Genomic DNA, 25,774 nt, shown 5'->3' on the forward strand with positions numbered 1-25,774 from the left:
GCACAGGCAACAACGTGGGAAAAGCAAATGGTTAGTAAAAACGAATTTCAATTGTCAGAGTGAGGGTTCTTGCAACTTTATAAGCAACTTCTGCAGCAGGTTTAATAGCTAAGCCAGGTAGTCGAGGTTTGGAGGTCTGGTAATATCATCATCACAATACAAGCATATTTATGTGGCCATTTTACAATGTAATAGTATATAATCAGATAGGAAATCCTATCACATTGAAAACCTTTTATGTGAAATCTTAAAACAACCTTATTGATGTTACTATATGTGAACTAAGATTGAAAGGGCTGTACTATGTATTACATTTATACCGAAACTACAGGATAAGTAATGAGGGTCTGATTGGTGGGATGGATCACAAAAATGAGGATCCCAAGTGTCCAAATTTGAATACAGTTGGATCTATACAAATGGGATGTCTCTCTTTGAGTGGATAAGTTCCCATAGAACTGAATGGAGCAGGGCTTCCAAACTATATTCAATAGAGGGACCCAAGATCCTTATTTTTTGGACTGACCCAGCAGTGAGACCCACTACCAGACACTTATCCCCTGTACTTTCAATGGGGGACAAATGGATGGAACAAACCCTTGATAAACTATTGATGCAGTTAAGGCGGCATAACCATCTTAGACATTAGCGGCATGGTCACAGGCTATGTCATAAATGTCTAAAAAATGTTGGTTCCAGCAGTGGACATCTAAAAAACATTTACAACATATCAGGTGCCTGCGCAGTCAATGCTTAAGGGTGGTACTACCCCTTTAAAGTCAATGTCAATAGAATCACATAGTCAGCTTATCAGACCGTGTACACAGTGTGCATAGTAAAGGTTGAGTAAACTAGTCTAATTAGCTGAGTACATAATTATATTCCTATTCCCGTGAATATTTACAGCTGATCGACAGCCATTCCTCTGTAGTCAAATATGTGCTACTTGCTATAAACAGGTCCAGTCAGGTACGAGAACACATACTCATTGTAACCTGTGAAGTGTCTTCTCCTACCGGACCACAAGTGTTTAGAGAAAGTAACGTTCAGAGGATAAACTGGCTGTGGAACAGCTGCCAAGAAAGAGAAAGACTGGCATACTTACAGTCTCACCACGTTGTCCAGGGTGGCCAGGAAGCCCATCCTTTCCAGGAGGACCCTTAAAAACATTAAATATGAACCTTTTAGAATTCCAATGGCAAATGTTTATATTCAGAGAAATTACATTAAGAGTAGAGGCGATTTACACATTGAACAAGAATTTATTCTATACTTGTGCGAAAAAACTCCATTGCAACAAATTTATTATGTGCATTAGGCATTTCTTATGAGTGTGTGTGAGAATAGAGAATGGCTCAGGGGGAAAAGGACATGGTAATTTGCACCTGAAATTGCACTTGCGCCACATTTATTGTGGGTTTTAGACCATTTTAGGCAGTTATCCCACTTAATCAGTGATTAATCTGGCACATCAGAGAACTGTCTAGTCCTACTCTACTCTAAGGACCTACAATTTAATGTGTCTCCCCCAATGTGTCTCATTTTAGCAGCAAATATCTGTAGTTATATTAAACATAATTATCAACCAAATGAGTTGGCTTCATGTTTTCCATGAGCTACCATAAGATGAAATATGACAGGTCATGATATAACTAAAGGACAAAGTAAAGGCTCCACTCAACAGGATCTTGTCTATTCTTGAACCTTGTGGGTAAAATGTACATTTCTTATGTCTTATGGCTTCAAGTGTTGTAATCCTACACAACTAGTACTAGCTAATAAACCTCAACAATTGTTACTTTGCAAAAAGTTCATATACTTACAGGGGGGCCTTTTGGTCCTGGGAATCCAACTGGGCCCTGTGGTCCTTGAGGTCCCTACGACATTAGAGAAAAAAAAAATTGCAGCTTAGTGGTAGAACATTTGTCTAAAAGTCATTCAACAAAGTTAGTAAAAAAAAAAAGCAAGTCATCAATGTATCAATTACGGAAATGATAGTATAGTTAACATTTCCCTATAACCACTAAAGTAAATGATGCCCTTGACACTGCAGTAATTAGAGTAAATGAAAGATCAAACAGCAGTAATGTGTATCGCCACGGAACAGGCAGGAACGCTGCACATTCCAGGAGCTGCGCCCAATGGTCCGTTCTGCTCTATTAGATCCTTGCATTCTGCACAGCAAGGATCATGAAAATTACCAGGAACAAGCAGAAAATACACTTCACATATACATTTTACAGATCAAAGTGAAGGATTTGCTATGGTAATGATCCAGAAATGTGCCCGTAGGGAATAAGGGAAAACTGGTTCACCTTGTCATCTTATCTGACCATTAATTCACAGAACAGCTTGTGCTGACCTACAGCAATGAACATGTAAGGGCAAATGATTTTGGTCTCAACTCCTGACTGAGGTTTTCAATAGCAAATAAGTGGCCCTTTGCAATATGTGTTGGACAGCCCTGGAGAAAAACGAGCTTTATGTATGAAAGCAAATGTTGAAGAGGTTTGGCAAAAAAAAAATAGCTGTCTAGAAGAGAAAATTATATAAAGTAATAACACAACATGTAGTTGTGTTTACTGCAGCCACAGCTCTGTATTGTATGGCATAATATTATGTAAATAACAGATGACTGCTGCAGCTGAACCCTACTGAGGCTTCTGATTGGCTGAAGAGGTTACAATATGTTGATGATTAAGTTACTGCTGCAGTAAGCAAAACACAAAGCATGTATTATTATGGCCCAAAATCAAGGACGTTTTTGCCTCTGGTTCACTCAATATTCAAAATTTATCAGCATGGCTGTGAACTAAAACTTATATTTTTATTAGATATACCTTAAAATATACAAAGGTCACAGGTTGTGAATTCTAAAAACAACAACAACAATCCGTACTATAGACGCCGACCTAGGCGACTATACTGATCACCACAACCCCCAACGGTTGTGGATCAAACAATGGGGATACCACGTACCTGCAAATCTCGGTGCCATGCACCATACCATCCAAAAAATACCTTGCAAAGAGGAAATAAAAGATGGTTCTTACCACAACTGGTATTGGTCTGTAGTTGTGTCCAGTGGTCAGCTGTGCTGTTTCCAAAGTACGTGTATTGACGGGAGCATTAAGAAGGTAAAGGACATACCTGTATATGTTAGATCCAAAAACGTCACGAACTGTAACAAGGCTACAACTGTCCCTGTCCCCAGGTGTGATTAGCTCCCGCCCTGACAAGGGCAGTCCCAATAACTTGCCCTAGTTTAGAAAAAAAAAAAAAAAAAAAAAAAAAACACCCTGCATTCCCCTTCCCTGACGCGTTTCTTCCTGCTGTAGGTTCTTCAGAGGGATTGCGGTGGAATCAATAAAACATGGGGTCTCCAATGTAGAGGAGCATCCCTTGGGGTGTAGTAAATAGTCTGATAAACCCAAGTGTAGGGTCATCTACTGGGTCCCTGGTGTGGAGCCCCAGGCGTTGATCCCCATCAGATAGGGATCAACGCCTGGGGCTCCACACCAGGGACCCAGTAGATGACCCTACACTTGGGTTTATCAGACTATTCACTACACCCCAAGGGATGCTCCTCTACATTGGAGACCCCATGTTTTATTGATTCCACCGCAATCCCTCTGAAGAACCTACAGCAGGAAGAAACGCGTCAGGGAAGGGGAATGCAGGGTGTTTTTTTTTTTTTTTTTTTTTTTTTTTTTCTAAACTAGGGCAAGTTATTGGGACTGCCCTTGTCAGGGCGGGAGCTAATCACACCTGGGGACAGGGACAGTTGTAGCCTTGTTACAGTTCGTGACGTTTTTGGATCTAACATATACAGGTATGTCCTTTACCATCTTAATGCTCCCGTCAATACACGTACTTTGGAAACAGCACAGCTGACCACTGGACACAACTACAGACCAATACCAGTTGTGGTAAGAACCATCTTTTATTTCCTCTTTGCAAGGTATTTTTTGGATGGTATGGTGCATGGCACCGAGATTTGCAGGTACGTGGTATCCCCATTGTTTGATCCACAACCGTTGGGGGTTGTGGTGATCAGTATAGTCGCCTAGGTCGGCGTCTATAGTACGGATTGTTGTTGTTGTTTTTAGAATTCACAACCTGTGACCTTTGTATATTTTAAGGTATATCTAATAAAAATATAAGTTTTAGTTCACAGCCATGCTAATACTGCTGCAGTAAGCAAAAAATGCCCAAAGCAGGGCACAAAACAGGTAAATATGTGATGTGATTATTCTATAAAATATTATATAATATTCATAATATAATATTATTTCTTTATTGCTTCTTCCATAATGGTAATTAAATGGTAATAAAAAAGCCAACTATAGCACATATTGGAAAGCAAATGTTACATTCTAAGGCCTGTATTGAGGCAATGGCAATATCTGTGTGTTGAATCATATCTGCATCTGTTGTTTCTTCACTCAAATGAAAGGAGAAACCTAATTTCTATAGGACAAATTTTAATAACTGTACTTTAATGGGTCCAGTACTAGCAAACAAACCTAGTGGAAAATCCTATACCAGCCATTCAGAAAACAGATCTCATTTTCCAAATAAGCCTTGGAGATAATCTCATTATTGGACCTCAAAGGGGTTGTCTGGGGATTTAGAAACATGGTTTCTTACTGTATACACTAGAATAAAAGCCGTCCCATATATGAACCAAGCCGCCTAATGTTACCATTAAAAAATAGGAAATTTATTGACTCAATTTTGCATCTAGGGTGGGAATAGTATTCATAGTCTCCCCTCACATAATGAAATCCCCAGCAGCCTCCCCAGTATTGATATGCCCAGCCACCTCCCCCAGTAATGTAATGTCTAGCATCCTCCCTCAGTAATTAAATGTCCAGTAGCCTCCCTCAGTAATAATATGTCCAGCAACCTCCCCCAGTAATGCAATTCCCAGCAGCCTCCCCCAGTAATGAAATGCACAGGAGCCCATGCTAAAACTCTGTATTAACCTCCAGCACTCCATGCAGCTCCTCTTCTATTTTGGGTTCCTGTGTAGCATTGTGGGTAGAGACAGGTCCATGTGCTCTGCTTGCGCACATACTATAATGTCATTAGGCGGTGACACAGCTACATCTTAGTGTGTACACGCACAGTGTATGGATCCATCTTTACCTGCGCTGCTACAAAGGAAGCCAAGAGAGAAGAGGAGCCGTGGGGAGCACCAGAGGTCAGTACTAAGGTTCTTTTATTTATATAATAAAGGGGCATGCCCATTTCAGCAAATCAATGTTATTCTTTGTATTATCAATACAATTTTCCAATATGCTTTCTGTATCAATTCCTCACGCTTTTCTAGATCTCTGCTTGCTTTCTTTCTATAGAAAGCTTCTATGTTTACTACAAGTGGGCAGAAATGGTCACACAGGTGCAAGGTTCGTTATAACACACGGTTCTGGTTACCCTCTCAACTAGCATCAGACAGAAAATTTAAACTGTTCTGTGATTGGTTGGTAGGGAGATGAAAGTTTTAACTTTAGAAGTTTTGATAAATCCTCATTGTATTTTTAAAGCTGATATTCAGAGAGGACATAAAGCCATATTACATGTACTGTGTTCTAGGTCGATCCAAGAATTGGGAATCACAATGTTAATAGAGATAAATAAGAGCAAATTTCATTATTTTGTGACTCATTATTTTCTTACAAACTTATGATTATAAGAAAATAGCTGGAAAGGATAAAAGCTGATTTCTATTTTCAGCATCTCCTGGGTGTTAGTATCAGACTCCTGCGGGAAGTCGCAGCTTCGCGGTGTGTCACTGAGCGCACATCATTACAATATTCTGCATCCTAATGAGGAAGCCACAGATAAACTGCTCTATGACACCAGAAACTACAAGGCCCTACAAAGCTTTCTGCCTCCATAAGGGGAAGCGCTGCATCCTGTGACATGAGTACATTAGTGCAGGTTTTAGAATCAGTGCTGTACTTATAGAATTGAAGGATCAAAATCAAGAGGCCAACAATAAGAAAGGGAAGTTATGGGTAGCCCTAAGGGTTCATACAAAGATCTGCTGTGGCTTCCAACCAGTACATCCCCAGTGCTGCTGTGGTGAGGGCACTGGTTTTGTACTGGTATGTGAATGTTTCTGATCTCTATGGCCGGGATCATGATTTCTAAGGGGAAACCACAATTTATTTTAACATTGGTGAATAAGAAAGAATATATCCTGGATTCAGAGGTCACACTACATTTTTTCCAGAAGAGCAATAATACTCCTCTTACCATTTTTAAGGAGTATGTTTCACCGATGAGGAGTATTACATTTTCAGTAATACAAATAAATAACTCATAGGTGTAGATTATGTTAATATACTGGAATTTATGCAAGACAATCATTACTGTGCATAATTATCACAATAATTATAGTATAATTGTATGTGCAGGCAGTGAGGGCATACAAGATTGAGCCAATTTGAGCCACTTTATTGTGGCTGTGTATACTACAAGGCTGGAATTACACTGTTTGGGAGTATGAAAGAGGCGTTATTCAGTGTGGGTGGTTGGGCGTTATTCAGTCTGGGTGGTTGGGCGTTATACAGTGTGGGTGGTTGGGCGTTATACAGTGTGCGGGGGGGCCATTATATAGTGCAGGGGGCATTAGGTGTTATATAGTGTGTGTGGGCAGGTTACACTGTGGAGGATGCTCGTTATATGTGGGGGGGCAGTTTACAGTGCTGGAGAATGCCCGTTATATGTGGGGGGGGGGGCATTTTACAGCGCTGGAGGATGGGCGTTATACAGTGCAGCGGGGGGGGGGGTGGACCTTATAAAGTGTGGCGGGGGGATGGGCGTTATACAGTGCATGGGATTGGGCATTATACAGTGTTGGCCATTATAAAGTGTGGGAGGATGGGTATTTTAACACAAACCATAGAACAGTACAAACTGTGAATAAAGATATACACAATGTTCACATGTAGATCAGACATCACATCTTACATACACAGATAGCACACTATACAAAAACACATAATCATCAGACACACTACCTATACTTACTTTTCAGAGTTTAGCAGTCACATCGGCTGGGGAGGAGCTGCCCCAGTAACGCAGACAGCAGAACAAAGCAGGACGCTTCTAAACCAAGCACAGTTACTTGCTGGTGTTTGTCCCCTCTGACAAGATCTCCACTTTATTAAGCTTCTTATGCTCTTGTATTTAAGAAAAGAGGGCTTTAAAAATTATGCAAATGAGCTTGAGGGGCTCCAGGCTCCATTAACACCTATGGAACGTGGAGCCTCTCAGGATCATTTCCATAATAAAAAAAAAACAGGGCAAAAAAAGCTAAAAGAAGAGCAGATCCTGCCAGAGGGGGCACACACCAGTAGGTTGATATGCTTGGTTTACAATCCTTCATCCTGGTGGTCCTTTAACTTATCAAAGCTGCCGAGTGCTGATGCCCCTGTCCTCCGGGTGCAGGCTGCCTCTCGCCTGTCTCCTCTGCTTTAGATCATGTGACCGGAGCCAGTACGGAGTAGCTGAGCTCTGGTCACATATTTTTCAATGGGACGTCTTTTTTCAAGGGGTGAAACATTAATGAGATCTGAAGGGATGAGTTTAACTTTTTTAAGCCATCTAGTAGTCCAGAACCACAACTATTTAGGAAGACTCAGCAGACCATTTATTTACTCTATATATAGATCTCACATGCATAAGTATGAAGGAAATAAAAGACCTCCAGGTACCACTTACCCTTTCACCAGGTGGGCCAGGAGGACCATCGCTACCTGCTGTGCCCTGAAAAAGAAGACATTTGTCAGGCAATGTGTTGACAGTGAATCTGACGGCTTCACATAACTATAATCTCACAAGCCCCCTATAATCCCACCCCATCCATATTATGACAACACCATGATATTTACCTTAGGACCTGGTTTTCCAGTAGGACCTCTAGGACCCCGAGCGCCCCGTGGACCCTAAGTGTAGAAACAAATAACTTTATGAGACTCTTTACAAAGCAATTTGTACAACATTGTGGATGAATTTTGGATGTAGTTGAAGAAAACTCAAGTATATGGAAGTGCACTCACCGTCGGACCGCGTTGTCCCCTTGGACCTGGCTTGCCAGCAACACCCTAGTAAAACACAATATCAATATTAATACAATGTAAAGTCTTCTGTCCTAGTATGATCGATATGAGACATCTTCTAATCCAGAATGTGGTCTTCAGCTTTCCTGTAGTGTAATAGTATATAGAATATGGATTATACAACAATTAACATTGGAAACTTGCAGCAAACATGCAAAAGTCTATGATGCCAATTGTAGGGGATATACAGTATAATCCTTCTTATATTTTCTTCAGGGTGGGCATAACCAGATATGGTTGTATATATTTGGGTGAGTGTAACCAAATCTGATCTAAGTTAATATTGGCCACATCTGTAATAAAGTAAAGATGACTGTGTGTACAATCACTGAGTATGTAACCATTAGGTTTAGTAGTCAGATGACAATTGCCGCATGTTATCCTAATAACATATTTTATTGCAAATACTCTAAGCTTGAAGTAAAATAATTGTCAAAAAGTAGATTCTTCTACAACCATACCCGAGCTCCTTTCTCGCCATTGGCTCCAGCAAATCCAGGAAAACCTGTAGATCCCTATTAAAAAACAAACATAAGATTAATGGGTTTCAGAACTTAAAACCAAATAATGTACTTACATTAACTGAAATGTTAGCAATCCATGTTGCATATGTAATCTATAGACTATGAGATGATGAACCCTATACAGCATATGGAATGTAACAGTTAATATCCCTGTTTTTTTTTAATCTACAGATTTGCTTGATTCAATGACTCATAAAATACAATGGAAGTAAAAATTTGCAGATTGTATCTTTAAAGCATAGAAATTAGATGTCATATACATTTTCCCAATTGAAGAGAATAACAAGCAAATTACAATTTGATTTGTAATGTGCAGAATGAGATCATAGTAAATATGATTATTACATAGTCATGTGTTTTCCCAGAAGAACAATGCTCCACCTAGTGTTCATACAAGTTACTACTTGTGGTGCAATCAATGACAGGGAACATTCCATATCTAAAAGCTTATCTTTGTTTCCAGATGGGATGATGTGACCTGCACATTCAAAACAGTCTCTTACCAGAACTTTTCAGATCCCGAAAGCATAGAAAAGATCAGAACATTTTATCAAATCTGTTGTAAATCAGGGGAATCAATGAATATTTCACTTAATGCTACTCAGGAAACCACATTAACAATGGAAAGACTTATTCTAAATAGAGCTGAGAGTGAAAGGGAACACATCTAAATGGCCACTAGGAATCGCTATCAAGTCAGTCGACTATTGACATTTGACTATAAACTGCAAGTTTATTTTGATAAAGGTATAAAATCTTCATTGTTTCAATTGTGTATTAGTTGTTTGTAGTTTGTGACAATTTTCTCCATTGTTGGGGATAATTCCCTGCACTCCTGACTGAATGGCCCATATGGGTAATGTGCCCAAAAGGTACTGCAGTGCTGAATTTAGTTAAGTGAAAGGGATAAGTGTTGTAGTACCAGTGTCAGATTCAGGCCTACAAGAAGTTGGTAAATGGGGGTCTACCCTTTATCCATTTTAAATACCAAATTAGGATGTATCATAAATAATAGTTTAGAAAACTATAATACTTGTGAATCATCCTATAAGAAACACACCATAATGTCATGTGACTGCTCCATTCACTTCCAAAGGGCTTTGTTCTCTCCTGGATCTTTGGGGCCAATCAAAGCGTGTTAGAGCCTGGACCCACCAGTGTATTCTCTGGTACTTGGTGGGCCAGCCAGACACAAGATACTACCATTTATGGCCACTAACCAGCGTGGAGCTCTAGTTTAAACAGCTGATTGGTTGGGGATCCCAAGATATCTATAGGTCCCAAGCTGCTGCCAATTGGATATTCATAGACTTTAATATGGATTGACTTCTTTTTTTTACTTATGGAGGTCTTATGATTATACACAGAAGATAATTTGAGCTGAAGCTGCAGCATGATAGGGCAAGCCATTGACCCTGATAACACATTGATCCTCAAATACCTATGGTCTATGTAGCAATGGATCTATGCTCTACAACACTGGATATATCCCAGCATTGGGACCCCAACCAGTCAAATACTAAGTACCTATCACATAGAAAGGTTTGGTAGAACTTTGTAGAGCCCTTTTAAGGGAAAAATAAAGGACATGTCTGCAAAATCTGAGAGAATCGGTGTCTGGTCAGTTTGTGATACATCAGTGAATCAGAAAATGATAATTAACTAGGACACGTTCATTTTACTTCCAACAGAACAGGTACAGTAATGGACTCTCTTCTCAAAGCCCTGAAGACTAACATGGCAGAATATGTAGAGACAGGAATGCACTTCATCCAACTCATCCCCATTCCTGCAATAACTGAGGCAGTAAATTAAGCTTTGGGGACAAAAGAGAAAAGTGGCGGACTCGTGAGAAGAAAGTGCTTTGTTCTCAAGTAAGAACATGATTGCGGAGCGGCAGAAAGGATTCAGCGTGTTGTTTTATGTAAAGCAGAAGCATCTGGAGCAACCCTCCTGATACACAGATCTGTTTGTTCAATAGCAAAACAGCAGAAAGACTTTGATCTCAGGATGTGGCAGAAAATCTCTGCAGACTATTGAAGAACAAACACAGAATGGAAAGCAATCGATGTGACAGTCAGGGTGAAAATGAGGCAGATTTGCAGCAGGTCAGGTGCTTGTACAAATACAGAGAGGACCAAACGGGGACATGTCGTGACTCTGTGTCACATAATGCTGCAGAAGCACATGGCATTTACAAATCAATCACAAGAGCGATTTTCTTCCTTCCCTTTTAGTTTATTTCGATGTTACTGCTTTTCCTGGTAATATGGATAGTAAACAATATGGCTGCCATTTCTTCTCCACTGCTGTACAGATATACAGAGATATGACTGTATATATCCTAGCACATTTACAATTATCAATGGGCGCTGTGATGAGGGCCATATGCTTTATTATTGAGCTTCATGGAAACACTTATGGCTAAAGAATCTCAAACATATTTATTGAGGACCTTTTAGTGAAGGGCCTGTAACTGTGCAGAGGGTTTATATGTAGAATGCACAAAAGAGAAAATTATCAGCAAATGCAATTCTTTTTCTTACCTTTGGACCCTGTCGGCCTGGGTAACCGGGCAATCCTGGTACACCGAGTTTGCCCTAAGGTAAACAAGATAAAAACTTTTAGGATTAATCTGATCACATAACCTCAATCCAATACGTCCTAGATATCTGTAAATACTACAGCATGAGTGCAGTCGAATAGAACATGACATGAGTCCCACACATACAATTAACAGTGCACCTACTCTGCTTTTCGATGTACCCTCTATATATGGTGGAATAAGACAGGCTAGTTACCTTTTCACCAGCTGGACCAGAGGGACCAGATTCTCCATTTGGACCAGATCTTCCCTTTGGACCTTCAGGGCCATCTTCTCCTCTTGGACCAAGAGGACCAACTTCTCCCTTTAAATGAAAGTGAGAGAAGAGTTAGAAAAACACCCAGTCGGGATCAAAACTTTTAAAGAGGGTAACAATCAAATCAACTGTTCATGAGACTAAATTCTCTAATGTATCATATATTTTTTACTCCTCCATGTTGTAAACTGCCGAGGGAGAGAATGAAAATTGTTAAGCATTCATGATATAAAAAGTTAGTCATTTATTTATAAGTGAAAACAGAATTTTCTGTGAAATACTCACCCTATCTCCTTTTAGTCCCATGTCACCCTTAAATCCTGGAAAGCCATCTTCTCCCTAAGATGTAAGCAAGAAACTATCAATAAGACAAAATAAAATATTTACACAAACCTGTTATACATTTTCAGTAACAATGCAAGACCAATAACACACTATCAGACATGTCCTTACATAGCACTCGAAAAAATGTATACAATGAGAAAATAACATATTAATGTAGCACAGATGAGACACAGATTCATTTTATCCAATTAATATTAGTATTATTATGGCATGGTACTATGGTATGCTATATTATGGTAGTGTTGATCAAGAAGAAGGCATAGGCATGTGAGACAATATTTTTCCAAGTAAAATGTGTATAATAATCATATGAATTTTCCTCTAGGGCAGTTCAAGGAAAGTGTGCGTGTCTTTGGCAGTTGCAGTTGATATATATCTAATGTGTATGGGCCGCTTTAGGGTGCCAAGACATGGAAGAAGTGTGAGTCCTGAGCTAGATACTCTGGCCCCTGCCTACTCTCCAGCCATTGCTAAATCGCAGGTGACAACTGGGTGGAGGTTCCTACCCTGGATAAGTGCACAACAGACATACAGACACAACACAGGCAGCAAGGGAAATTCAAAAATGAGTGTGCCAGTTTGTCTTGACAGAATAAAAGGCCCAAACTAACCACTACTGTGTTATGGAAACCATTGATGCTGTGTTAACCGGAATCTGGTTCAGATGGTTCAGAATCTGGCTCAATAGAGCACATTTAGTAAGCTGTGTGTGCCAGTTTTCTGTCAGACTTAGTACGTTCTTTCTAGTGCAAACTGCCTAGGTATTTAAGAAGGTATTTAAGAAGGGTCTGCACCAAATATGTGTCACACAAGACCCTTTTGTTGCACAGCTGCACTAGTCTTCATGCTACACAAATGTCTGCACTGAAGGGGGCGTTACGGTGCTCAGGTGGACTGTGAATCAGATTTAACATGCAAAGACAGAATTGTGTCACACACCCCATGTTAAAGGTGCACAAAAAAAAAGTGGTGCACTCTTTCAGAGCACTGCAGAGGGCACCAGATTCAAACAACGGTTGCCCAAAAACCTGAATCTGGCACCCTCTGCACACTACACAGGGAAACTGCATATAGTGCAGTTTGCACTGTTATTAGGACATGTGCCCCAATGTCTCCAACTTCAGAAACTTCCTCCTTCCCTGCTACAGGGGGCCAGGTATTTCCAGAACCTATTTCCAAGATTATTGTGCCTGTTTGACTTGACATAGGGGTAAAAATATAAACAAATGTCAACACAATTTATATCAGTCAACTTTTATCCAATCAGCAGAAGCAAAGGAGCATGGGATCTTAACAAAAGTGAAAATCCAGACGAAACATGATCCGAACAGATTCTCCACTGTTGTCTTCTAATGTTGTATGGTGATGTGGGGATGTAGACATCTCTAACGGGAAGGCAGTGTGAGTTAAATCCACCTACTCAGAAGCCCTCACGACTCCTATGGTTTGCATGTTTTTGTTGACTTTGGTAAAAACATTTACAAAGAAGAGTATTCAAGGAGTTCATTGAATAAGGTGTGTCAGAACACCTTGTAGAGATGTCCATCCTTGAGGTTCTACTATTTTATCTGCTATGAATCTCATTGGATCCTTTTTTCCGATGGTGCACCACTCCCCACAGTTTTATGGGTTATGTGTTTTATATTCTATCATCGTAGTTACAATCTTGTAGAATTCAATGCACATGGGGAAGGTTTTCAGTAAACTGATCTATAAACATATGACATCCGAAAGGTCTGTGATAGGGCGCAGCTAATGACCCAGGGTTATAATTGAATCTCAAATAGTAAGTCCTTGCTCTCAGTTCCTAGGACACTAATGTAGAGAGGAAGCTCTAGCAGGATTATGATGTGTTTGCTCACGTCTAATGGCCACTTGTAGATGGATCAGTACAATAGTACACGGAGCTACTGCCAGCCGCACTGAGCACATCTCTGGATTAAGTGTTATTAGCTTTGCTAACAAAGTAGAGCTCTGCAGTTTGCCTTGAATTACAGACTTGAAGTCAGAAGAGCCCAAAATTCTTCACGTCTCTGTCTTCAAACAATAACAAAATAAAGTCAAGAGTGCTGACCAGACAAGGCCGCAACAGAAAACTTCACTGTAAACTACTCAAGTATTATATAACCAGAGTATCAATGCTGCAGAGGGTATATACATGAGTATGACAAAAAGTCATCATGTTTCCTTAGCTATGCTCCTAATTCATATGATATACAGCACATATTATAAAAGGAACACTCCAGTCCAAGCTAATTCATTAATTAATGCAGGTGCAGGGCCAAAAGGGAGGAGCAGGACTCATTTTCATTGTATCCCACTGTATCTCCCCCATTCAGGCCCTGTACAAGGAAATATTTGATACATCAGCCTTGACTAGAGTGTTACTTTAAATCTAGACTGGTTACTTTAGGCCAAAATACAACAACACTCAGGAGTATATATAATATAGTCTGGAAGGTTTTGCAGCGGTAAGCCGCAGAATGTTAAAATGTGCTGCATTCAATCAATGTGCTCTCTGCAAAACACTTAGAAATTCCTCAAATGTATATAATGGTAGAAGCAGCCTCACTTTCTTAGAGGGAAGAATATTAGGACATCCTGATATGAGGAATATAATGGTCCTCTAACTTGTAGTGGTTTTCAGCTTTGTCTAGATCCTAACTTTACTAAAAGAGAGGGCAGACTCCCATCTATTCTCCTGTGTGCAACTATATTATGGTTTTTAACCCATGTGAAACATGTGCCTCTTGGGATACTAGAATATGTTGATGATTTTGCACAAAACACGGTTTTCAAGGAAACTTGTCATACAAATTTTGCTTCCAATCACAACCAACCTTTTATCTAGGATTGTTAAGAGATAGCATTACTGTTATCTTCTTACCCACATGTAATAACACAAAATAAAATACATATGCACCTTTTCTCCTTTGCCTCCCTTCAATCCTCGGACACCATCAGCACCCTGAAAAAGGACAAAAATACATTTACCGATGATCTTCAAAAGAACTTTCCAGAAACAAGATGACAATATATTGTCTAATTTATTTTCAATTAAAGTGGTTCAGTGATTTAGACAACAGAGATGTCACTCATTCAGGATTCCCATATTCTATGTAGACTGGAGAGCAGTTTCTTGTGTTGTAGGACCCAGCATGTCCATGCATTACATAGAGAACTGTGGATTGCTAGATTTCCCCTGTGGTGGCTCTGCAGGTAATTGTACCCATGCGGTGGGCTTCCAGCACAGATTACAACTGCTTGTAGAAGGTCCCAGTAGTGGCACCCATGCTGTCAGCTTATTTACATTGGATAAGCTTGTTATAGAATCTGTAAGGTGTCTATAGACATGCCAGTAAATTGTCTCAAGCCATTCATCTTTGTTACTCAGCTCCCCTTGAGACCAGATTCATTCGGCTAATAATAAGTATAATCAACAAATCACCCGTCACATTCACAGTCTATTAAAAATTAATGGATCACCTACATTTTTAATACATAAAACTAAATATGACTTGTTTTTGTTCATCAGGGGTTTCAAAATTCCAAAATTCTATTTCCTGTGAATGATCTTGCCATCTTGCCTGAGCTACTGATAACAGTATTTAGACACAAGTTTTACAGCAACCACATGTAATTACCAAGGTCAGGAGGATTGTTCTATAGACAAACGCTGTGATCAGTATAGTTCACCTGTAGCTGTCATTTTGTGGAGAGGAATAGTAGATAAGGTGTGACATTGCCTATTGTGGTCGCTATACTAAATCTATTCACATTAAATGATGTCTGCTCATTGTTATCCATGTTTATAATTAGGTGACAATCCATTATTATGCCTTGTGGCCAAAGAGAAAGCTGCAGACATTTAGGAGTCTACTTTAATATCCCCTGATGGCAACTTCCTATAGGGCTAATGACCCACAGAGCTTTACATAGGACATTCATAAATACTCAGGGACCTTACATTTTAGGAATTGAGAATTATTGGTAAATCAGAATGGTAGACATTTAAAGGACATTTACCACCAGGATGAACCTTTGGCAGGTTCTGCTCTTCTTTTGGTTTTCTATACCCTTGTTTTTAAGAGAAGCAGCCTTCAAACCTTTAAAATTATACAAATGAGGGTCACTAGGCTCCATTAACACCTATGGAGTCCAGAACCCCTCATGCTCATTTGCATAATTTTAAAAGCTTTTTATATAAAAAAACCAAGGCATAGAAAACTAAAAGAAGAGCAGATCCTGCCAGAGAGGGTGCACACCAGTATGTCAGGGTGCTTGGTTTACAATCCTTCATCCTGGTGGTAGATGTCCTTTAAGGGATAGGGTTAACTATGCTGTTCCAAGTGGAAATACCAGGTAGATGTTTGTACTTATATGCATCACATTTCACCTTGATACTACAGTGAGTATTAATGGATAGGTAAGCCTTAGACGTAACTCTAAGTTTGGTTAGTGAGTACATTATTAATTCAATGGGTCATACTGTGACATGATATGTGAGCATCCACATAAGTATACACTTTGCATATTCATTGATAACATACCTTAACACCACGAGGTCCAGGATAACCAATAGGACCCTGGGGACCAGTTGGACCCTAAAGAGTAATGAAAATACATTGTTAAATTGATGAATTTGTATCATTTAAACTTAAATGTAACAAGAAATTGTATTAGAAAAAAACTGCAAACATGTCCTGAGCATCCAAGTCCAGCATAATACTCAGAACCAGGTCACTTCAGAGCAAATACCTGGATTCTCCTTCATAAACTAATGTTAGAGCACTTTTTCTTGGAACTACATGTCATTTCTATGTTAATTTTTACCAGAAATGTTATAATAAATTGGCAACTGGGTGTTACCACCTGAAGTTGAATCCCTTTGACAAAAGTAAAACCCAGTTTAAAAAAAAAAAAAAAAGGAACATGAAAAAGAAAACTTGACAAATTCACTATAAAAAGGGGGTTTATGGGCACTTTAACTACTAATGACATATCCTGTCACCACTGGTGATTAGTTGTTGATTCGTGAGGGTGTGACACCCGGCATCCTGCAAATCAACTGCTTGCAGCAATGTCAGTGCATGGCTATGCCCCATCTATAATTTTATCATTCAAGTTCATTCACTGCCTTTAAAACACTTTTAAAGCAACTATCAAAAGCAAAATTGTTATTTAACTCTACGTCCCATCAGGAACCTTAAGGGAACACATTGACTCTCAGGGTTTTCGCCTATTACTACATGTGTCTACCGGAATTGGACAGTCACCTTTAGCCTATTGGTGTCTATGACATAGACATATTATATGAAGTGACTTTTATGTGAAGATACAACAGATGAGTACATGTTACATATACATATAGTACATATATTAATATATGGGCTATATGATGGGCATATGTTACAAAACTGAAATTAATACATTGCTGATGTTGAATAAGTCAAGTCAATTAAATTGGTGGGAGACGAAGGGTTCTCAGCATTTTCCTATTCCAATTCTAACTAACATCTGTAAATGTAGGCAATTACCACAACAGGAAGCTTTCCTAGCCACACTGTTGCCAATAGAAACTATTTTAAGTTGCCAATGTCTAAACGTATATTCATATTTGTAATGGCGGAGCTGCGAGGAGCTGTAACTGCTCCAAAGGAAGTAATAATGTATGGTAATATATACAGGAAATCTCTTTCTTGGTGTGGCTTTGCTGTGATTATCGATGGCTTTTCAGAGAAATCGTTTACTAAAACGTTCCCAGAACTACTTCTATAGAAATCGTGATTGCAGTGCCACATATAGAAAATGTAATTGCGGACTTTGCATTCAGTTTCTCAGTTGTAAGACTAAGGGACAAAATTCTTAAGAAAGGGACTGCTGCAAAAGGTGTACAAGAGGACAAGGTGTAATCTAGTTTTCCATATATATTGTAAAACTGAACTAAAACAGCTACCGCAAAATGGCCTTTAAGATGGACCAAGAGAAAGGTCAATGTACCAAAAATCTGAAAAATGAAACTTTGCAGAAACTTCTTGTGTTGATTGAAGTTAGGTGTCATCCACACAACCCTATATGAGGGCTGTCAGCTAGATCCACAAATTGCAGCTAGTTCACACCTCCCGTAGGGGTCTATTGTGCAATCTATTGTGTCAAGGTGCGGTGAGCACAACGTCGGGGAGATGTATTAAGCCAAATTTTACAGACTTCTGGTGTAATTTGCCCCAGAAATCGCACCATTTCATGAAAAATGTAAAGTTAGAAAATATTCTGATTTACTTTCTGTAATTTTCTGTATCCCTGCTTGCTGTCATTCTGTAGCAAGATTCATTGTTTATGTCCTGTGGATAGACACCGGTCAATGGACCGAATTTTATCCTTAGAAAGTAAAACCAGTGAACCTTCCTGTTGAATGACAGCAAGCAAATCTAGACAGTGTGGCAACCCCTTTATGACTGAGCAAAATGAACCTCCGACTTTCAAATAGAGGGGGTCAAAGGATTGTTTAGAGGAACATTTAATGAAGGGAGCACCACTAGACCCAACAGTCTTGGCACCCAGAGCTCTTAACTCTAATATCTACCTATGGTAAGTACTGCACTGGAAAACCATTAAATTTATAACCATTTATTATAACATGATATGGGTGACATGTATTCATCATTGACTTCTGTACATAAATTCAGATTTATACTTGTCCTATGAAAAGCTGGAAGAAATCATATCACAGACAGCATAAACACTATTAACAATTATTATGCCTCTTGCACATGACCTTGTGCATTTTGTGGGCAGCAAACAAAGGGCCATTACGGCCCCATAGGATAAAGGTGAGTGCCACTCACTCTGCCAATGTGCTTTGAAAGTGATTGGTCAGACCGCAAAACCGGGCAGGAATAGGACCTATTATAATGTATATTGAGGCGGGTGGACCCCTTCATAGCCACACAATAAAATTCAATGGGGGAATTTGCTGCCTCACAACCCCCAAACGTATCATGTGCAAGAGGCCTTAATATTTGCTTATCTAAGAAGGGGCAAACAGAGTGCTCCATTCTCATTACCAGAATACCAGCTCTTACAGCATTAGGAAAATGTTAAAAAAAAACGTACCCCTGCGCCCTTTTCTCCAGGTGGTCCTTCTTTTCCGGGATGGCCCTAAAAGCAAAAAATCATGTTAAATTAATAATAATAATAATAATAATAATAATAATAATAATAATGTTAAATTATAATCTATTTCCCCCTTAAAAAAAAGTCCCTGGGTTACGTACAAGATAGGTTCCATAGGTTTGCTCTTAAGTTGAATTTGTATGAAAGTATGAACTGTATATTTTATAATTGTAGTTCCAGACAATTTCTTTGTTTGCCCCAGTGACTATTGGAGTTTCAAAATTTTTTGCTTTAATTGGACCAAGGATTATCAATAAAGCTTCATTACAACTGATCATTGCAGCCTGGGACAACAGTAAAGCATTCACCAGAGGTCATGGTGGGTAAAGGGGTCTGTCTAAATATACGGGTTGTCTGTAAGTTGGGTGTTCTTAAGTAGGGGACCACCTATATATATAATATATTTAGTGCAATATGATGTTTCCAGTTGTTGGACATGGAGTATAATGAAACAAGTACAGGCGGTCCCCTACTTAAGGACACCCGACTTACAGACAACCCATAGTTACAGACGGACCCCTCTGCCCACTGTGACCTCTGGTGAAGCTCTCTGGATGCTTTACTATAGTCCCAGACTGCAATGATCAGCTGTAAGGTGTCTGTAATGAAGCTTTATTGATAACTCTTGGTCCAATTACACCAAAAATTTTGAAACTTCAATTGTCACTGGGGCAAAAGAAAAAAAATTGTCTAAAACTTCCATTATAAAATATACAGTTTCGACTTACATACAAATTCAACTTAAGAACAAACCTCCAGACCCTATCTTGTATGTAACCCGGGGACTGCCTGTACTCCAGTTCCATTTACATATATTTCCATAGGGGCCTTTCTGAGAAATGAAGGAAAAGAGAAAACTACGAGGCAGAATTGATAGCAGGCATTTTTCACTGAAGACATAATAAAGCAATGTTTTCTAGCCTGTTTGGGATTAACACAAAAGGAACAGATCGGGGAGGAGGTAATTGGGCATGATTCACTAAAGGTCAATAAAATATTCATTCATTTCTCTGCCTTGTTCCTTATTGTCATTTGATAACTAACTGGCACTAAAAATAAAGCAAAGCCATAATAATGAAAAGTGAATGGCAAATTATAGTAATGTAGCAAAAACGTGCCTGGGCTGTGCGAGTGTGGAGCACTGCATATTTCATGTCATACTTGTATTTATTTACTAGCAATAATAATGATCCTAAATCAGCAGAAATAACCTCAATTTTACTGCCGTTCTCTAGAATGGATAAATGTTTCTATAAATGACAATTTTGCAGCCATCTTCGGAAACGCAGGTAGCTTTATGAGTTAATTACCGCAGTTACAGAATATCTGCTATTATTACACGTTTAGTCATTTTTACTGAGTGTAAAGATTATTTGTTCAGTGGCGTTAATGAAACTGAATGTGTAATCTGCTAAATTTATCAAACCAATGCAATTCAGGTGAGGAGTCAAGGTTTCTCTTTTTTTGGCCCAAGTTACATAAAAGCAGCGAGAGTAGACTTCCATCTCAGAAGTTAGACTTCATCTTACTTGTATAGCCACATGATTTCCCATGTCTAAATGTTGATAAACTCTCTACTATACATGGCAAATCATGGAAACCATTCTTCTCTCCATTACCTGTGTCCCCAGACCACCATAGTCTTTGGATTCTTATTCAGATGGAACTTAGAGTTAACTGAGCATCTGCACAGCTTTCTCCATTATCTCTTATGGCTCGACTGTCTTTGGCTATTTTCCACAGGATGGAAAGATCAGCAGCCATTTTTGGCCATCTCTTCATTCACTGTATATAAATGGTGAGGGAACCAGTTAGTAAGACCGTAATGGCGCCAGGAGATTGTTAGGAGTCTTAGTAGGGTCCACACAGTAGCAATTTTTAAATAAATAAACTAATGTTACCAAAAAATTGCTACTGTGTGGACCCTATTAACCACAGTCTTACTGTCTGGTACCCTCCTCATTGATGAAACTGAGTGCTTTTTGGTTGTTTGTTGGGCAGGCGTAACTTGGGATATCTATAAGGCTACTATACAAGAACTTTTATATACTGTGGCGGATCGGCCTTACTATGTGCATGTTAACTATCAATGTACGTTGATAAGATAGGTTTATAGATTAATCAAGGTTTGCATTGTCCAGGAATTGCAAATTCCCCACTTACATCAATATATATTCTGGTATAGATGCAGGATAAAAAGCATCTCTATGCTAGACCATGTCCTGCCAGATTGTCGGGTGCCTGATATAATAAGAGGCCAGATACTCTCGATCAATATGGGGGGGAAAAGGGGAACCTGAATTGATAAATCTCATCATGGAATATAGACGTACAATCTACTATTTTAGTCTTGTTCTACTTACTGGGGGTCCATCAGCACCGGGTAATCCAGGCAGACCAGGCTTTCCATTTGGTCCCTATAAATAAAGAAGTACACAAATAAAAATAATGTACAGATGACAGATATACAATGATGAAACCAGATCATTTGCTCATTAGAAGTAAGACTTGTATAATTGAAGATTTTAGAATATTTCTTCAGACATTTTATTAAAGTAATCTTTAGCAATTAAAGGAAGAAATGCAGATCCCCAACTCCTTTTTCATCTGAAGGACAAATCTGCTTTAAAGTTACCGGATTAGGAGTTTTACATAATTTATGAAAATGCACTAAAAAAATCATCATATCATTTTGCCGTTTTACATCTGAAATTTTACAGAGTTCTGCAATTAGATAGCGCATAATGTCAAAACTTCCTCATATAAAAGTTCTATATTCTAGCCATCTATATCAAGCGCAAGTTTTCCAGATGCAGAGCTAAACTTCTAATTAACCTCAACTAATTTAGGGTTTGATATCAGACTTATTGCCAATTTAGGGACCACCAAACAAATCCTATGAGTTACGTGACAAGTTCACTTCTACTACTCCTGTAAGCAAACTCTACTTATTTCTAGTTACATTTTGGAGTTTTGTATTTTTTACCCTTGAACTATAAATTTGCGAGACCTAGGTCAGATACCCCACCTTGGCTCTCATAAACACAGAACTACAACCTGTCAGCTATGTCCCAACTATAACCTGTAACTCTTGGATATAAACTAACAATTTATTTTGTGTATAATCAAAAGTTTAAGTAATCACAAAAGGGACTGTTCAGTTCAAATATTTTCATATATCTCCAGTGTGAAATTCTATTATCCTTTTATAAGTGGTCTACAAGTGGTATACAATGATATATATCATAAAACAATGTTTTATATATTTTATTGGTGTTTTGGTGTTGTATATATGTTATACATAATAGTTCTATGTTACTTCAATACTACAGTTTTACATTTGTTCTGAAAGCCTCCAATTTGACAAAGAAAATTTGAAATAGGCCATAACAACCATAATTAAGCAGAGGAAAGATTACCTTGTCACCAGGGGGACCAATCGGGCCTTGTGGACCAGGGAGACCCTGTGGAGAAAGGAAAACATTATATCTCAGGATCTCATTCATCACTGTGAGCTGAGAACAGACCTGCGCTTCATAACATTGCCACACTGGGCCGCATTCCTGGAGCCGCGCTCTACAGCCAGGAGTAAGATGCACAATCCTTCATTATTCTCCACTGCTCAAACCTGTATGGAAAGCTTCCTGCTTATATCTTCCACATCTGAGAAACTCTCTAACTTCTCAATATAAATGTTGTCTGATTGGAGTTTTACTAATATTTTGTACCATGAGTTACAATAAGTGAAAGAATGTACCATAGTTGGATTGTGAATACTTAAGACTACTCCCTTGAGTAAGTCTAGCTGGGCCTTATGTTGTATGACAACGCTTTACAAGGAAATATATATTATCCAGTGCCATGTATCTTCAATTAAATCTAGAGTCCACTCCGAAGACAAAATCTGATTATACATAATTTTGATGTTATATATATGAATTGTTGACACACTGTATATGGCACCCTTTATTTGGCTCCAGCTTCTCCACTAGCTTTGTTTAGCTTTCACTTAGGGATTGTCCAAAATGTCCCCTTCTTCTGTGGCAAAACTATAACACTCAACTGTGGGCAGTTCTTGAATGATGCGCAGTCTATTGGCTGGGCTGACCACAATGCACTGAAAGGGATTCCCTGCTTTCACACAAAACAGCAACCCCAAACCGACTATGTAACTCAGTGTTGCTCTTTTGTGGGCAAGAAGGGTGTCCTTGCATCATATATCACTTCCTGCCACTGTGTTTGATCAATGAAATCCAGCCAATTGACTGACCGACCACAGTCTTGTTATTACAGATACAACATAACATAAAAGAACAGAACTGTGACATAAAAGAAGAAGTCAGAAGCTTAATGGAAAGGAAAATAAAGCAATGAAGGCACCCAATGCAGAATGGTAGGTATGTTGACTATTCATCCTGATGGGTTTAATGGACATAAAAATAGTGATTGTGGCTCAGTTAAGAAACCATATATATTCGAAAGAAAATGTAATGAGCAAATCAAATATAGAAGAAAATCAAAGAGTTTCAGGAAAGAAAATTGCTTTTGACACTTATACTATTTTACCTGTGGTCCTGGAATTCCTTGTTGACCTGCAGGTCCAGGTTCACCTTGAGGTCCCTGAAATGCACAAATATAAATTACAATATTGTTCCTTTCATATTCATAACTACATAAGATTGTAACCAGAAAAGTAAGTGCTTAAGTAGCCACTCGGTCCATATAGCTATAGCTTAACACCACTGATATAATTCAACCTGGCTGGAAATACTAAAAATTCCTTGTGAATTCATGTGGTATCTCTTTCATGGACTCTGTTTCCACCCACATACCTATCAAACAAAGTTTTGTTTAACTCACTGTCTGTGAATGTGCCTTGAGTGTCTGGGCTAAACCTTACTATCTACATGCTTAACATGTACATCTGCTAAATACCTTTCTTAGGACTACAAGGTTTTGATATCCTGATCTACTAAAAGGTTTACCTTAAAAAGGTATAATGTAATCTAAATAGGCACCAGACTGTAGATGGTTGGCAGATCCAACAATTCAACCTCTATAAGGTCTTGAATAACTGTTCTCTCTTGCAATTCTAGGGGTATTTGTAATATGGACCTCCCATGGATCTCATTTTAGCCAAAAAGTAAGATTGCCCTAATTTTCCACTATGGAGCGGTCCAGAGTGTGGATACACTATCAAATGATCTATTATTTGGTGTACAGATGAGAACTCTTCAGTTAAATACAACCATTTTTCAACAGCTTTAAATTTGACCTATAACGCTATTTTTATGTGTTAAATGAGTCAGTCCATATTTTAGATCACTATTTCATAGGAAAATATAACCTCACTAGCAGATGCGAAACCTGAAGCTACAAGACTCAATTCTATATCTAGGTCTGTACTATATATATATATATATATATATATATATATATATATATATATATATATATATATTATTGTTCTCTTTGTACGGTAAGAGCTACCCCATGAGCAGTAAGGCTGCTGTACCCACTTCTGCTATCTACGGTTTAGTTCATACTTCTATTGCTCTTCCACCTTGCCACTGATGGATCCATCATATGAGGGACACCAATGGTGATTGATGCACCCACTGGCTAAGGTAGATTTAATTGGATTACTAGATTAGTGTAATTGTGCTGAACGATATAACAGCAGATGAAACTATGAACACAAGACTGCAAGATATCACATATAGTGTAGCACTATAGTGTATGTTATAGTATAGCCTTTGGTCACAAAATATTATACAATAAAATTATTAGAAATATACGTACCATGTTACCTTTGGGTCCTGGAGGACCATCAACACCAGCAACACCCTACCAAACAAGAGATAGAGAGTCATATAAGATGCTAATTATACAAAACATGTAAAATAGGATGTGTGCAGTTGTGCCAAAGTCTATATTAGACTCCTTAATGACCTTCAGTTAAGGTTTATTAGAAAAAAGACCATAAGAATATATATTTTAGAAAGAAGATCTTTGAGTCTATTATGGAATATATCACATTTCTATAGATGTATACTTCTTTTCACCTTGTGTAGTGTGTGAACACTCTCCTCCATTCAGGGTGTGCTGCAACTTTTGATTTGTTTTATTAAAAGGCAAAGCACAGTTATCAACTACTTACATGTTGGCCAGGGGGGCCAGGAGGACCTCTTGGTCCCAACAATCCTCGTTCACCCTGGTAAAAAAAAAAACATACTTGTCAAACTAGACCCTAAAGGGGTAGTTTTTGCTACAGAAGACAAAAATGAGGTACAAAAGATTATATGTTCAAAGCATGGCCCACAAAACTTTACTTCTATTTTTGCCTATTTCTTATGGTGCCTGCTTGTCAAAAATATATGGCTACTGGACAAGGCATTTTTACTATTATATTCCACACAGTGTCAGACTGGGGCTACTTAGGCCCACCTAATAAAAATGTCTTGAGGCTCAACTTCCACCAACCTCCTTAAAAATAAACCCTAGTTGCCATATTGAGTTGTCCATTGTTAGTTCCAAGCTTAGGCTAAAGGAAACTCTTCTGGCACTCTGGTGAGCCCTTCTGACACTGATACCACAGGTATTTTACGTTATCACTAGACTAAATCACAGTAGATGGTTTTTGTGGTCATAGAAGAAGCCATTTATAGATGTTATTTCTACAGCTTCAGACATATTCAATGATTATTGGTGTCCCCTTAAACCTTTAAACTTAAGATAA

At 38.7% G+C, this 25,774-nt stretch overlaps 1 protein-coding gene across 7 annotated transcripts in view; it reads right to left on the minus strand.

The window, feature by feature from the left end:
* Positions 1-25,774, minus strand: part of COL11A1 (collagen type XI alpha 1 chain) — a 155,893-nt gene that overhangs the window by 39,049 nt on the left and 91,070 nt on the right. For all 7 annotated transcript variants that reach the window (XM_072128035.1, XM_072128041.1, XM_072128037.1 and 4 more), the window contains 17 exons: positions 25,196-25,249; positions 24,838-24,882; positions 23,602-23,655; positions 22,455-22,499; positions 21,399-21,452; positions 18,976-19,020; positions 16,413-16,466; positions 14,786-14,830; positions 11,803-11,856; positions 11,458-11,565; positions 11,203-11,256; positions 8,594-8,647; positions 8,073-8,117; positions 7,905-7,958; positions 7,735-7,779; positions 1,824-1,877; positions 1,106-1,159 (listed from right to left, as the gene is read on the minus strand). In XM_072128035.1, coding sequence (XP_071984136.1) covers positions 1,106-1,159; positions 1,824-1,877; positions 7,735-7,779; positions 7,905-7,958; positions 8,073-8,117; positions 8,594-8,647; positions 11,203-11,256; positions 11,458-11,565; positions 11,803-11,856; positions 14,786-14,830; positions 16,413-16,466; positions 18,976-19,020; positions 21,399-21,452; positions 22,455-22,499; positions 23,602-23,655; positions 24,838-24,882; positions 25,196-25,249 — 918 coding nt within the window. The remainder of the gene's footprint in view (positions 1-1,105; positions 1,160-1,823; positions 1,878-7,734; positions 7,780-7,904; positions 7,959-8,072; positions 8,118-8,593; positions 8,648-11,202; positions 11,257-11,457; positions 11,566-11,802; positions 11,857-14,785; positions 14,831-16,412; positions 16,467-18,975; positions 19,021-21,398; positions 21,453-22,454; positions 22,500-23,601; positions 23,656-24,837; positions 24,883-25,195; positions 25,250-25,774) is intronic.

Source organism: Engystomops pustulosus, chromosome 10, assembly GCF_040894005.1.
Source record: "Engystomops pustulosus chromosome 10, aEngPut4.maternal, whole genome shotgun sequence".
In the NCBI taxonomy this organism is placed as follows: Eukaryota; Metazoa; Chordata; class Amphibia; order Anura; family Leptodactylidae; genus Engystomops; species Engystomops pustulosus.